General features: G+C 46.5%; 2 protein-coding genes across 3 annotated transcripts in view; both read left to right on the forward strand.

The window, feature by feature from the left end:
• The window catches only part of LOC140065154 (uncharacterized), a 154,690-nt gene that overhangs the window by 90,543 nt on the left and 51,192 nt on the right, over window positions 1-12,955 (forward strand). The window lies entirely within an intron of this gene.
• LOC140065149 (oocyte zinc finger protein XlCOF8.4-like) lies at window positions 2,122-9,912 on the forward strand. 2 transcript variants are annotated; one of them, XM_072112691.1, is made up of 7 exons: window positions 2,122-2,835; window positions 4,869-4,995; window positions 5,122-5,301; window positions 5,385-5,508; window positions 5,590-5,687; window positions 6,256-6,358; window positions 8,288-9,912. In XM_072112691.1, exons 2-7 carry the CDS (start codon window positions 4,918-4,920, stop codon window positions 8,866-8,868), a joined length of 1,164 nt encoding a protein of 387 aa, XP_071968792.1. In that variant the 5' UTR covers window positions 2,122-2,835; window positions 4,869-4,917; the 3' UTR covers window positions 8,869-9,912. The 2 variants fall into 2 exon arrangements, with proteins under 2 accessions (XP_071968792.1, XP_071968791.1); XM_072112690.1 differs by having other exon boundaries at window positions 2,122-2,278.

Below are 12,955 nucleotides of genomic sequence, written 5' to 3' on the forward strand. Positions count from 1 at the left end.
TGTGTGTATATAGTGTACGGTGAGGAGCTGTGTGTGTGTGTATATAGTGTACGGTGAGGAGCTGTGTGTGTGTGTATATAGTGTACGGTGAGGAGGTGTGTGTGTATATAGTGTACGGTGAGGAGCTGTGTGTGTGTATATAGTGTACGGTGAGGAGCTGTGTGTGTGTATATAGTGTACGGTGAGGAGCTGTGTGTGTGTATATAGTGTACGGTGAGGAGCTGTGTGTGTATATAGTGTACGGTGAGGAGCTGTGTGTGTGTATATAGTGTACGGTGAGGAGCTGTGTGTATATAGTGTACGGTGAGGAGCTGTGTGTGTGTATATTGTGTACGGGGAGGAGCTGTGTGTGTATATATTGTGTACGGGGAGGAGCTGTGTGTGTATATAGTGTACGGTGAGGAGCTGTGTGTGTAAAGTGTACGGTGAGGAGATGTGTGTGTATATATAGTGTATTGTGAGGAGCTGTGTGTGTGTATATAGTGTACGGTGAGGAGCTGTGTGTGTGTGTATATAGTGTACGGTGAGGAGCTGTGTGTGTGTGTATATAGTGTACGGGGAGGAGCTGTGTGTGTGTGTATATAGTGTACGGGGAGGAGCTGTGTGTGTGTATATAGTGTACGGTGAGGAGCTGTGTGTGTGTATATAGTGTACGGGGAGGAGCTGTGTGTGTGTATATAGTGTACGGGGAGGAGCTGTGTGTGTGTATATAGTGTATTGTGAGGAGCTGTGTGTGTGTATATAGTGTATGGTGAGGAGCTGTGTGTGTGTGTAAATAGTGTACGGTGAGGAGCTGTGTGTGTGTAAATAGTGTACGGTGAGGAGCTGTGTGTGTGTAAATAGTGTACGGTGAGGAGCTGTGTGTGTGTATATAGTGTACGGTGAGGAGCTGTGTGTGTGTATATAGTGTACGGTGAGGAGCTGTGTGTGTGTATATAGTGTACGGTGAGGAGCTGTGTGTGTGTATATAGTGTACGGTGAGGAGCTGTGTGTGTATATAGTGTACGGTGAGGAGCTGTGTGTATATATAGTGTACGGTGAGGAGCTGTGTGTATAGTGTACGGTGAGGAGCTGTGTGTGTGTGTGTGTGTATATATAGTATATTGTGAGGAGCTGTGTGTGTATATATAGTATATTGTGAGGAGCTGTGTGTGTGTGTATATAGTGTACGGTGAGGAGCTGTGTGTGTGTGTATATAGTGTACGGTGAGGAGCTGTGTGTGTGTATATAGTGTACGGTGAGGAGCTGTGTGTGTGTATATAGTGTACGGTGAGGAGCTGTGTGTGTATATAGTGTACGGTGAGGAGCTGTGTGTGTGTATATAGTGTACGGTGAGGAGCTGTGTGTATATAGTGTACGGTGAGGAGCTGTGTGTGTATATAGTGTACGGTGAGGAGCTCTGTGTGTATATGGTGTATGGTGAGGAGCTGTGTGTGTGTATATAGTGTACGGTGAGGAGCTGTGTGTGTGTATAGTGTACGGTGAGGAGCTGTGTGTGTATATATAGTGTATGGTGAGGAGCTGTATGTGTGTATATAGTGTACGGTGAGGAGCTGTGTGTGTGTATATGGTGTACGGTGAGGAGCTGTGTGTGTGTATGTGGTGTACGGTGAGGAGCTGTGTGTGTGTATATGGTGTACGGTGAGGAGCTGTGTGTGTGTGTATATAGTGTACGGTGAGGAGCTGTGTGTGTATATAGTGTACAGTGAGGAGCTGTGTGTGTATATGGTGTATGGTGAGGAGCTGTGTGTGTGTATATAGTGTACGGTGAGGAGCTGTGTGTGTGTATAGTGTACGGTGAGGAGCTGTGTGTGTATATAGTGTATGGTGAGGAGCTGTGTGTGTGTATATAGTGTACGGTGAGGAGCTTTGTGTGTGTATATAGTGTACGGTGAGGAGCTGTGTGTGTATATAGTGTACGGTGAGGAGCTGTGTGTGCGTATATAGTGTACGGTGAGGAGCTGTGTGTGTGTGTATATATAGTGTATTGTGAGGAGCTGTGTGTGTGTATATAGTGTACGTTCCGGAGTATCAGGCTATTGTCATAGAAACCGGAGGGAACCACATGACTCTCCTCCAGCCCCTGATCACATGACCATGACATCATCTCAGGTCCTTTACACTACAACAACACAGAAATAGCATCTACCGAAGTCAGACAGAAGACTCAGGACATTGGAGGCTCAGATCCTGGAGCTCTTCTTTCGAGCCTGGAGCAAGTGATGTGCGGGGGATGAGATGTCCTCAAGCGGAGACCCCACACCAGATACTGTATAATGTACTGTGTCCTTACTGTGTATATATGTGCATACCTCCCAACCGTCCCGGTTTCAGCGTGACATTCACGGTTTTACACCTCTGTCCCGCTGCCCCGGGCGGTTGAGAGATAATCACGCTTTTCCTGCCATTGTCCCGGACCGAGAGACGAAGTCCCGTCTCCTGGTCCCGGGACACACTGCTGTAGATGCAGAGACACAGGCTCTGGAGCAGCGGACAGCTCCCAGCACTCCCCCCTCCTCCTCCTTCCCCGGGCCGGCCCCTCCCCCCTGTGAGAGCTGTCTGGAGTCAGTGCAGGACCCGGCCATAGGAGACTCCCTGCAGCTCCTGCTTGTTCCCCCTCCTCCTCTTTCCCCTGTGTGAGCTTTTCCTGTGTCTCCAGTCATCACAGGGCACAGCAGGAGAGGTGACCCGGCCATAGGAGACTCCCCTGCAGCTCCTGATAGCTGTGGAGGGGGAGGGTGGCAGCACAGACAGAGGCCACATCGCTGCCACCTCTACACTGACCATCTCCACTGCAGGGACCAGGGAGGACAACTACTCCCATCAGTGAGTAAGGTCAGTGACTGTATGATAGAAGACATTTATCAGGGCTTGTGTGTCAGTTTTGTGACGTACAAGCCCTGAAATAATCGCAACACCTTGCAAATCGCCAGACATTGCGATTATTTTGCTCCTCACACCTTCTCCATGCCAAGAGGGCATGAGGGAGATGTGGACAGCGGCGCCTACGCCCTCGCTATAACCTGTGATTTTTCATGACAGAAAGTTCACAGGTTACTAAGCATTTCCACACCTGTCTGATTGTAACCGATCTATTACAATGTGCGATTTACACATTGTAATAGATGATGTGGAAAATCCCCATATACTGCCATACTGTAGTATACTGTAGTATGGCAGTATATGGTAGGATTAATCAGACAACCTAGGGTTAAAGTACCCTTGATGATCTGAAAAATTGTAAAAAAAAATAAAATAAACAAATCCCATAAATATTCAAATCACCTCTTTCCCTAGAACAGATATAAATATAAATAAACAGTAAAAATCATGAACACATTAGGTATCGCCGCGTCCGAAAATGTCCAATCTATCAAAATATAATAACAGTTATTCCCAGAGTTTAACTCCGTAACGGAAAATAGCGTCCAAGTCAAAAAATGCCACTTTTTTGCCATTTTGCAAAATATTAAAGATGTAATAAAAAGTGATCAAAAGGTCTTACAGTCCTAAAAATGGTAGCATTGAAAATGGCATCTCATCTCGCAAAAAATGACCCCAACCACAACCACGTGCACTGAAGTATGAAAAAGTTCTTAGCGCCAGAAGATTCATTTTTGTAAATGTATGAAAACATTATAAAACCTACAAATTTGGTATCCCATCACACAGCTCTGTACATGGAGAAATATAAAAAGCTCAGGATTGAAAAATGCAAAAATTAAACGGGCCATTAATGATGCAGGATTAAACTAATGTCTCTAACTCCGCACCAGACTGAGGCTGCATTCACATGAACGTATGGGGGACATATATACGGCCGATATACGTCCCCCATACAGTTCTATGGGCTCACGGCCCTGTACGGGAGCGTTACGGTACAGCACACGTGCGGCACCATACTGTTCCGTAGCCCATAGAAAGGTAGGACATGTCCTATCTTTCTATGTGATACGGCGCCGGGCGCTGTATATCCCTGTGGAGGGGGGGGGGGGGCGGTGCTGTGCTCATCCCCTGCTCCTCTCCCCTGCACCTGTGTATGCCCGCCGTACTACGTTACAGCGGGCATACATCGTGTGAATGTAGCTTATTGCTCACCATTCAGATGGTGCCAAGAAGCAGATGGGCACGTGTGGGCATTCTTGAGGACACTATTGCATATTGCATGTATACACATCGAGGTGCGGTCACACGCACCACTAGGGTAGTGTTTACACACGTAACACTAGCGCATGAGCGAATGCCTCGGCCCCATCTCATTTGCATTTCCATGTGATTGCTTAGCGATCACATGCTTTCATTGGAAACGCAAATGCGATTGAGCCAAGACGCGCCCAATACACTAGCGTTGCATTTGTAAATGTAGCGCTAGTGGTACATGTAACCGCACTCTGAGTCTTTCAAAAATTATGTGATCACCTTTGTAAAATTCAGCTTTGAAAGAAAACAATCACTGAACAGCGAGAAGGGGGTGTGGCTAGGGGGTGTGGCCAAGGGCGTGGTTAATGTCCCTCTTTCTATTTGTGAAAAGTTGGGAGGTATGTATGTGTGTATCTATACGTGTGTGTATATTGTGTACGTGTGTCTGTGTTTACCTCCCAACCATCCTGGATCGGGTCAGAAAGATTTTGGGTTCTGCACCCACCCCCACCCCACCCCCCTTCTCCCAAGCTTCTCCTTTATCTAATTTTCTCTCTATTGTTTGTGTATTCGCCTTCATGTATCTGCTCTTTCCAACAGCAGGAGAAGGAGGTTTCTCGTGATCTGTGGGGGTCTCATCACTGGATAGCGCCTAACTTGTGGGAAAACCTGTTGAATGTTTTTGGATTTTGTATGATTTTACATTGTCTGATCGACTTTTTATTTAGGTTTCTACATAACACAAACAAGTGCTAATGTTTTCTCTGGAACTGACTGATGGACAGCGATAAGGACACGAGGGTGGAGAGAATCTTCCAGCTCACCCTAGAGATTCTCTTCTATATTACTGGAGAGGTGAGAGATTGTGATGAGGTCACATGACATCATTATCTATGGGAATAACAGATGATAGGACTGGAGAGGTGAGAGATTCTGGAAATGTATGGAGGGAGATTTATCAATGTGTCTCTCCATAACCAGGATTACACAGTAGTGAAGAAGACCTCTAGTGGGCGCTGTCAGGCCCCTGTGTATGAAGGACGGGGGAGAACCCTGAGCCCAATCCCGGCTCCTCCACCTCACCCCCTGATACATGATGACATCAATGAGCAGAAGATCCTAGAAGTCACCCACAAGATGATGGAGCTGCTGACTGGAGAGGTGACACTGCTGGGAATGCTGGGACATTATACAGTAACGCTATGAAGGGATCTGGGTGATGACGGGATCATTGTGTGTGTCAGGTTCCTATAAGGTGTCAGGATGTGGCTGTCTATTTCTCCATGGAGGAGTGGGAGTATTTAGAAGGACACAAAGATGTGTACAAGGACGTCATGATGGAGGACCACCAGCCCCTCACATCAGCAGGTAATAGACAGGACTAAATCCACACGTCCTTTCATTATCTGTATGGAAAGAAGGAATTCAGTCTCTGGATGTTTCCTACAGGTAGATCCAGTAAGAGAACATCACCGGAGAGATGTCCCAGTCCTCTTCTTCTACCACAGGATTGTTCAGAGGAGAAATATGTCCCACAGGATCATCAGGTAGATGGAGATAAGAAGTAATGGCATCTTCTCTGGTCTGTGGAAGTCTTGGGATCAGTCCATCAGTATTTTCTATGAGTTCTATCATAATTTTTCACATGAAACATCCCTGAACAGGTAGGATCTGATCTACAGTAGAGGTTATGTCTTATCACAGAGAGATATAGAGATCTGTTTACTGTAACCAGGTCTCTAACTCATCTCGAATACCCAAAACCTTGAACCGAAGACATCTGTCAGGTTTGGCATAGGTTATAGGACTTGATGGACCTTATTAACTTTGCAATTATTGAAAGCCAGTACAGGACATTGTAGACTTATCAGATACCGGGTTGGTCATAACAATGTGGAGTGACAGAGATTGGAAAATTACATCTTCTAGACGTTAGGTTTGGATCTTCTCGCTGTCTGTGGCCGTTGAGGCTGTTGGTTGTAATAATAAAATTGTGGTGGTTTTGTACAGGAGATTGGTATTTGTCTTGGATAACGCCTCCGGTCAGGTCATATTTGGTCTTTGTGATTATTACTTGGTATATCAATTCATCTTCTTACAATATTTGTCTCTCAGTTTTTGTATCAGGATGAAGATGTGAAGAATATTCCTGCCCCAGAGACATATGTGAGGGGCGATGAGCGATGTAAGGAGGAGATTCCTACAGGTAACTGTCCAGGTGAGTAGTAACCACTGGATAAAGCAGGGGAAAGTCACAGTAATCGGATTATGAATGAAATGGTCTGCAGCACAAGAGAACATATCACTAGAAGAGAGTTATAGACCGTGCCCATCACCGTCATCTTCTTTACCTCCTCTCCTCATTGTCGTCTTCAATTCTGCTGAAGACAACGTCGTCCCTGACCTCAGTACCTTGGATTTTGTTTGTCTGACACCTGCCCTGACCTCAGTACCTTGGATTTTGTCTGTCTGACACCTGCCCTGACCTCAGTACCTTGGATTTTGTCTGTCTGACACCTGCCCTGTCCTCCGTACCTTGGATTTCTTCTGTCTGACACCTGCCCTGACCTCAGTACCTTGGATTTTGTCTGTCTGACACCTGCCCTGACCTCAGTACCTTGGATTTTGTCTGTCTGACACCTGCCCTGTCCTCCGTACCTTGGATTTCTTCTGTCTGACACCTGCCCTGACCTCAGTACCTTGGATTTTGTCTGTCTGACACCTGCCCTGACCTCAGTACCTTGGATTTTGTCTGTCTGACACCTGCCCTGACCTCAGTACCTTGGATTTTGTCTGTCTGACACCTGCCCTGTCCTCCGTACCTTGGATTTTGTTTGTCTGACACCTGCCCTGACTTCAGTACCTTGGATTTTGTCTGTCTGACACCTGCCCTGACCTCAGTACCTTGGATTTTGTTTGTCTGACACCTGCCCTGACCTCAGTACCTTGGATTTTGTCTGTCTGACACCTGCCCTGACCTCAGTACCTTGGAATTCTTCTGTCTGACACCTGCCCTGGGATAAGCCTTGGGATAAGCCCCAAACTAAAACGATTAGGTGACTCAATGGGTTCACAATATGCTGGTGAACTTAAGGAGATGTAGGTTTGAACCTCCTGGTGTCCTAACACTATGATCTTCAGGTCCCTTGTCTGAGATCCTCTGTTAGATCCTGATCTGTTTCTTCACCACTGTCGTAGGCTGATACTTGAATGCTACATGATTTATAATTTATTTGGACATCTTATCTACTGCAGCATAAGCCAACTGAAATATAAGCTGAGGAACCTAATTTTACCACATAAAACTGGGCAAACTTATTTATTTGCGTATAAGCCTAGGGTGAGAAACCCCTCACCATTCAGTTGGCCTCCCATACTGTTCATTCATTTAGACCCTTCGTGTTTCCACCTTTCCGGCCTCACCTCAATGTCATCTCCTGTCATCTTCTGCTGCCAAGGTCATTTAGCCTTCAGGAATTAATATCCTCCTGGGGCTACAGGACCTGCCATCATGATGTCATTTAAAGGAAATCTACCATTTGTGAATCAAACATACCTTGAGACTGCTATAGCTACACTGATGCAGAAACATATCTTGATAATCCCTAAGCTGAGTGGTACTGCAACAAAAAAACAAAATACAATTATAACATTCAGGACCTTGGTAAAGCTGGAAGTCTACATAAACACATTACACACGGAGCTTCTTGCGCTGTCCAGACAAGACTAATCAACCTGAGCTAGATCACTCATACTCAGCAGCTGGAGGGTGGTGCAGCAATTGATTCCTTCTGCCTCTCAGGGACAACACAGTGATGACATATTCTCAGCTTATGGACAAGGCTGGAGCATAATTAAGGTAAGAAGAAAAGTGCTCAGCCAGCCACAGTAGTGACAGAGCCTCATTATCATGATTGTATAATTATTTTTCCAGCAAAACCACTCGGATCAGGGATTAAAAAAGAAATGTTTCTGCATCAGTGTACCTACAGCATTCTCAAGGTATGTTTGATTTCCTTTAAGGTCCTTCAAGGAAAAGTTTTTCGCTGCGTTTTTGCAGAGGGAGAATTTTTCAGCATAACAAAGTACATGGATTATAGAATTTTTATTTTAAAAAAAGTAATTAAACCAATTTTGTTTTTGGCAGATAACTGTAACGGGTGCTCAGATGGACATCTGATATCTTCAAGTTTTAAAGCTGAAGATGATGAGATCACACAAGTTATACATGAAGAACAAGCCATGACACAAGCTCTACCCTCCGCACTTCTCACAGTTCTATCATCTGATTATTCCATATTTGTTCCATCATCAGATGCATCACAGACTGAAAAGCAAAGTGAAAGCCTCAGAAGAGAAGTCCTACGTCCACGACATCACACGGGGGAGCAGCCATACTCCTGTTCAGAGTGTGGGCAAAGTTACAGCTACAAGTCGGCTCTTGTTATACATCAGCGAATTCACACAGGGAAAAAGTCGTTCTCATGTTTAGAATGTGGAAAGGATCATATCTCTAAATCCAAACTGATTAGACATCAGAGAATTCACACAGGGGAGAAGCCATTTCCATGTTCAGAATGTGGGAAATGTTACAAGGTTAAATCAGATCTGGTTAGACATCACAAAATTCACACAGGGGAGAAGCCATATTTGTGTTCGGACTGTGGGAGATGTTTTACTTTTAAATCAAGTCTTCTTAAACATTTAAGAACTCACAGAGGGAGGTAGCGAGAAAAAAATTTACAAAAGGATTTTGGCTACTCCCTAATACATCATCCTGGTAGACAATGTGGGGCTCATTTACTAAGGGTCACGGATTGTACTTTTGTCGGAAGGCTCGCCGTTTTCGGGGATTGCACCGATGTGCAGATGTCTTCGTTGGGATTGTGTCGCACGCGATCGGTTTTTGGCGCATCTGCGCTGCTTCCATGCGAAACAAATTGGGGGCCGGGCTGTCAGACGATCCGACGGATTTGGACTGAGCGCAGGATTTAAATTTCAAATTGTGTCACAATACAATGCACTTACATGCACCACGAAAAAGAAGGTGAACTCCGGCGGACTTGAGAGGGGAAGCAACACATGCAGGATATCGGGTGCACGATCTTAGTGACTCCCCACACAGCGCAATATACACGGACAATGCACTTACATGCACCAGGAAGAAGAAGGTGAACTCCGGGGACCTGAGCGGGGAAGCGACACATGCAGGATATCGGGCGCAGGATCTTAGTGACTCCTCGCACAGCGCATTATACACGGACAATGCACTTACATGCACCAAGAAGAAGAAGGTGAACTCCGGGGACCTGAGCGGGGAAGCGACACATGCAGGATATCGGGTGCACGATCTTAGTGACTCCCAGCACAGCGCATTATACACGGACAATGCACTTACATGCACCAGGAAGAAGAAGGTGAACTCCGGGGACCTGAGCGGTGAAGCGACACATGCAGGATATCAGGCACACGATCTTAGTGACTCCCCGCACAGCGCATTATACACGGACAATGCACTTACATGCACCAGGAAGAAGAAGGTGAACTCCGGGGACCTGAGCGGGGAAGCGACACATGCAGGATATCGGGTGCACGATCTTAGTGAATGAACTCCAGCGAAACGAAAAGAGGAAAATAAAAAGGGGCTATCATGGGGCGCTTATAAGTAGTATGGAGGAGCGTCAGCAGTACACTGATTACTCTCCAACCAATACACAAAGTGAATTTATTGATAATAAAACGTTGGACAAATGTCCATTTACAATAAAAAGAACTTACACAAGTAAAAAAGTGCCCAATTCTTTTTTTGTTTACCAATATACCAGTTCCTTTTATGGGTTACCACATCTGGAGCTTTGGGAGCTGCTGAAATAACCACCTACTAAGGACACCTTACCCCGGATTGGGTTTGTTGGGTACCAGGTGAACAGTTCTAATTACTCACCTTGAAATCACTATTTCTTGATGGTATCACACGAGGCGCCGTCCTCTCCTCTTTCTTTTTTGATTTGTATCTTATATTTATTACATGGACCTGAAAGAAATTATGGCTTCAATCAACATCCCGAACTGTAGGTGCCATAGGAGTAATAGCTGCTGCTACAAATCTCAGCACTGACGGAAAATCATTGGCCACACATAAAGGCCAAAAGGTTTGTTGAATGGAGGACAATGAAGGGAGCAAAACAAGATGGATCATGTGGAATCAGGAGAAGAGAACCTGCTCTAAAACTTCACATTCAATGTGGGTGGGAAGACTCAAATACTGTTTTCATCAAGGTGTGATGTCATGTCCTGTAATCCACTCCTTGCACCAAGGCCTGCAAATTTGTCCGAAGACACGACACCAAGGTGGCATACTCATAAATGATATGTACGGTACATACGATATACCTGCCGTCTGACAGTATTACCCTAGTGTATGACGTCTAGGTGTCTGTATTCAAACACCCCCGTCCCCTAAAATCCCACAGTTTCGGTTTACAGAGGCCACATAATTACAGAGCTCTGATTTGAGACATAAGCCTGCGGTCAGGATTTGACAGCTACAAAGATGGTCTGACTCAGTCTTGGCTATATACCTGCAAAGCCTAAATAAAAGGTTACATGCAAACTAACATACGGCATAAACACCATAGTTGTGCAAACATCATTAATCGCATTGGCTTATACAGCCCAATGGGTAGACAGCTTGAAACGTTACAGAACATTACTTAACCTGATGGCTACTCTTAGAGTTCCTGTAGGAGTCTGGGTACAGTCCTTGATGCAGGAAAAAGTAGAGCAATAATACAAAGGGTCTCCTCTTCAGATGAGGGACACAGTCCTTTGATATGGTAGTGATGTGAGGTAGAAGCAGAGATGGGTGCTTTCATAGCACAACTGTGGGAAAGTTTAGGAAAGTTTCTGATAAATTAGATGAGAGTCCAGGAGAGTCTCTGGCTCTATAGCAAGGGTAGGTGGTTGCAGCCCAACTGGGAGAAATCAAAGAGTCCTATATACAAAGTAGAAAAGTACCTGATTGTGGGCTTCAGCCCATCAGGGAACTGCTCACTGTCTAGGTAGAAATAAGGATCCTTGTCCAGTTCTGAATCCCGTGATGAGGCTGAAGCCGACTGGGGACACCGGTGGCAGTTCCAGGAACTGCAGGCACCTCAATGTTATCACTGGTCTCCCGAGGAGCAGGGACAATGGCCTCCAGAGTGTGGACCTCTCCAGCCAGTTGTTCTGCAAGCCTCGAGACTATAGCTGAGTCTAAGAATAAGTTAATGGGAACCTGCAGCAGCACCACAACTCCCTCCTCCGCCAAGTCTTCCAGGGATGGGTCATCACCCCACTGGTAGACAGCCAGAGAAGATCTTTCATTGGGGAAACCGGAGGGGGCTCATCTGCCGGACCATCTCCCGCCACGAAGGACCCCTGGGATCTGGTAACACTGGTAGCTTCCGGCTCTACAGCTAGAGGAACGACCACCTCCACGATGGTTTCTGGGAGGGCCAACGGGAGTACTCCAGCCCAGACACTCGTCACCAGTGCGGTTGCCGGGAGAGGTAGCAGGAACCGCCTAGGCAGGGAGCCTCGTTCCGTCACTGATCATAGATAAGTGTTCAGGACGGAGGCACGAGATAGTTCCTCGTTGGAAACAATGGGATGTGGATGGGCTGGGCAACCAGCACGATGACCGTTTCAAAAGCTTCCAGGAGTGTCTTCCAGGGGGAGCAGACGTGATCTAGCCATGGTGCCAACTTCCTGGTCACTGCACGTGGCATGCTGGAGCTCCTCTCCTATATTGATGTAGAGCAAGAAGTCCTCCCACCAGGGGGTGGAGCTTGGGTACTTTCTGGCAGGGGCTGTGAGGGGCTCAATTGTCTCCTTCGCCAAGTTGTCATGCAGGATTCACACCATTTGCGCATGGGGCGGAGCTTAGCCAGCAGCCCGGGTTCCTGGCCAGTGCGGATTTTGGCGGGCTGAAATTTCTTGCTGTGCCATACACTCTTCCAAAGGTCAACACTTTGGGCGATGCAGCGCCGAGTGTAGCAGAGCTACAGTGTACTTTTACAGGGATTAACCTCTTGGGTGCTGGTGCAGCGCTCGACAGCACGTGGTGATGAAATAACACAGTTTATGTTGTAGATCACTATCACTTGGGCCTTAACCCGGATGGCAGTAGGTCAAGTCTTTAGTAAAAGGACAGTCTATAGTCTCAATATAAGGCACAGAAGTATATATCCTATTTGTGACGCCACTTGCAACATCCCCCACCGGGGCCTAGCCTTTTCTTTTTTAGCCTGGAGGCAGAGGGGCCCAGAAAACCATACTGGCTGGCGATTGCAGCCTAGGGCGTGCTGAAGTCACGGTGTCATTGTATGGGGACCGGAGGGCTGTCCTACAGCCTGGCAGCCTGGCAGCCTTTTTATGTATTGGCAGGGGTGTTGAACATGTGTACGTCGAGGAGCTGTGTGTGTGTGTGTGTATATAGTGTACGGTGAGGAGCTGTGTGTGTGTATATAGTGTACGGTGAGGAGCTGTGTGTGTATATGTAGTGTACGGTGACGAGCTGTGTGTGTATATACTGTACGGTGAGGAGCTGTGTGTGTGTATATACTGTACGGTGAGGAGCTGTGTGTGTATATATACTGTACGGTGAGGAGCTGTGTGTGTGTGTGTATAGTGTACAGTGAGGAGCTGTGTGTGTGTATATAGTGTACAGTGAGGAGCTGTGTGTGTATATAGTGTACGGTGAGGAGCTCTGTGTGTATATATTGTACGGTGAGGAGCTGTGTGTGTGTATAGTGTACGGTGAGGAGCTGTGTGT

The sequence above is a fragment of the Engystomops pustulosus genome, chromosome 6 (genome assembly GCF_040894005.1).
Source record: "Engystomops pustulosus chromosome 6, aEngPut4.maternal, whole genome shotgun sequence".
In the NCBI taxonomy this organism is placed as follows: domain Eukaryota; kingdom Metazoa; phylum Chordata; class Amphibia; order Anura; family Leptodactylidae; genus Engystomops; species Engystomops pustulosus.

What these genes read in the sequence shown, in the direction of transcription:
- LOC140065149 (XM_072112691.1), top strand. Translation starts at nt 4,918, where the DNA reads ATGGACAGCGATAAGGACACGAGGGTGGAGAGAATCTTCCAGCTCACC. An exon ending in ATGTCCCACAGGATCATCAG is followed by an intron (nt 5,688 to 6,255) that starts GTAGATGGAGAT and finishes TTTGTCTCTCAG; the next exon opens with TTTTTGTATCAGGATGAAGA. An exon ending in TCCTACAGGTAACTGTCCAG is followed by an intron (nt 6,359 to 8,287) that starts GTGAGTAGTAAC and finishes TGTTTTTGGCAG; the next exon opens with ATAACTGTAACGGGTGCTCA.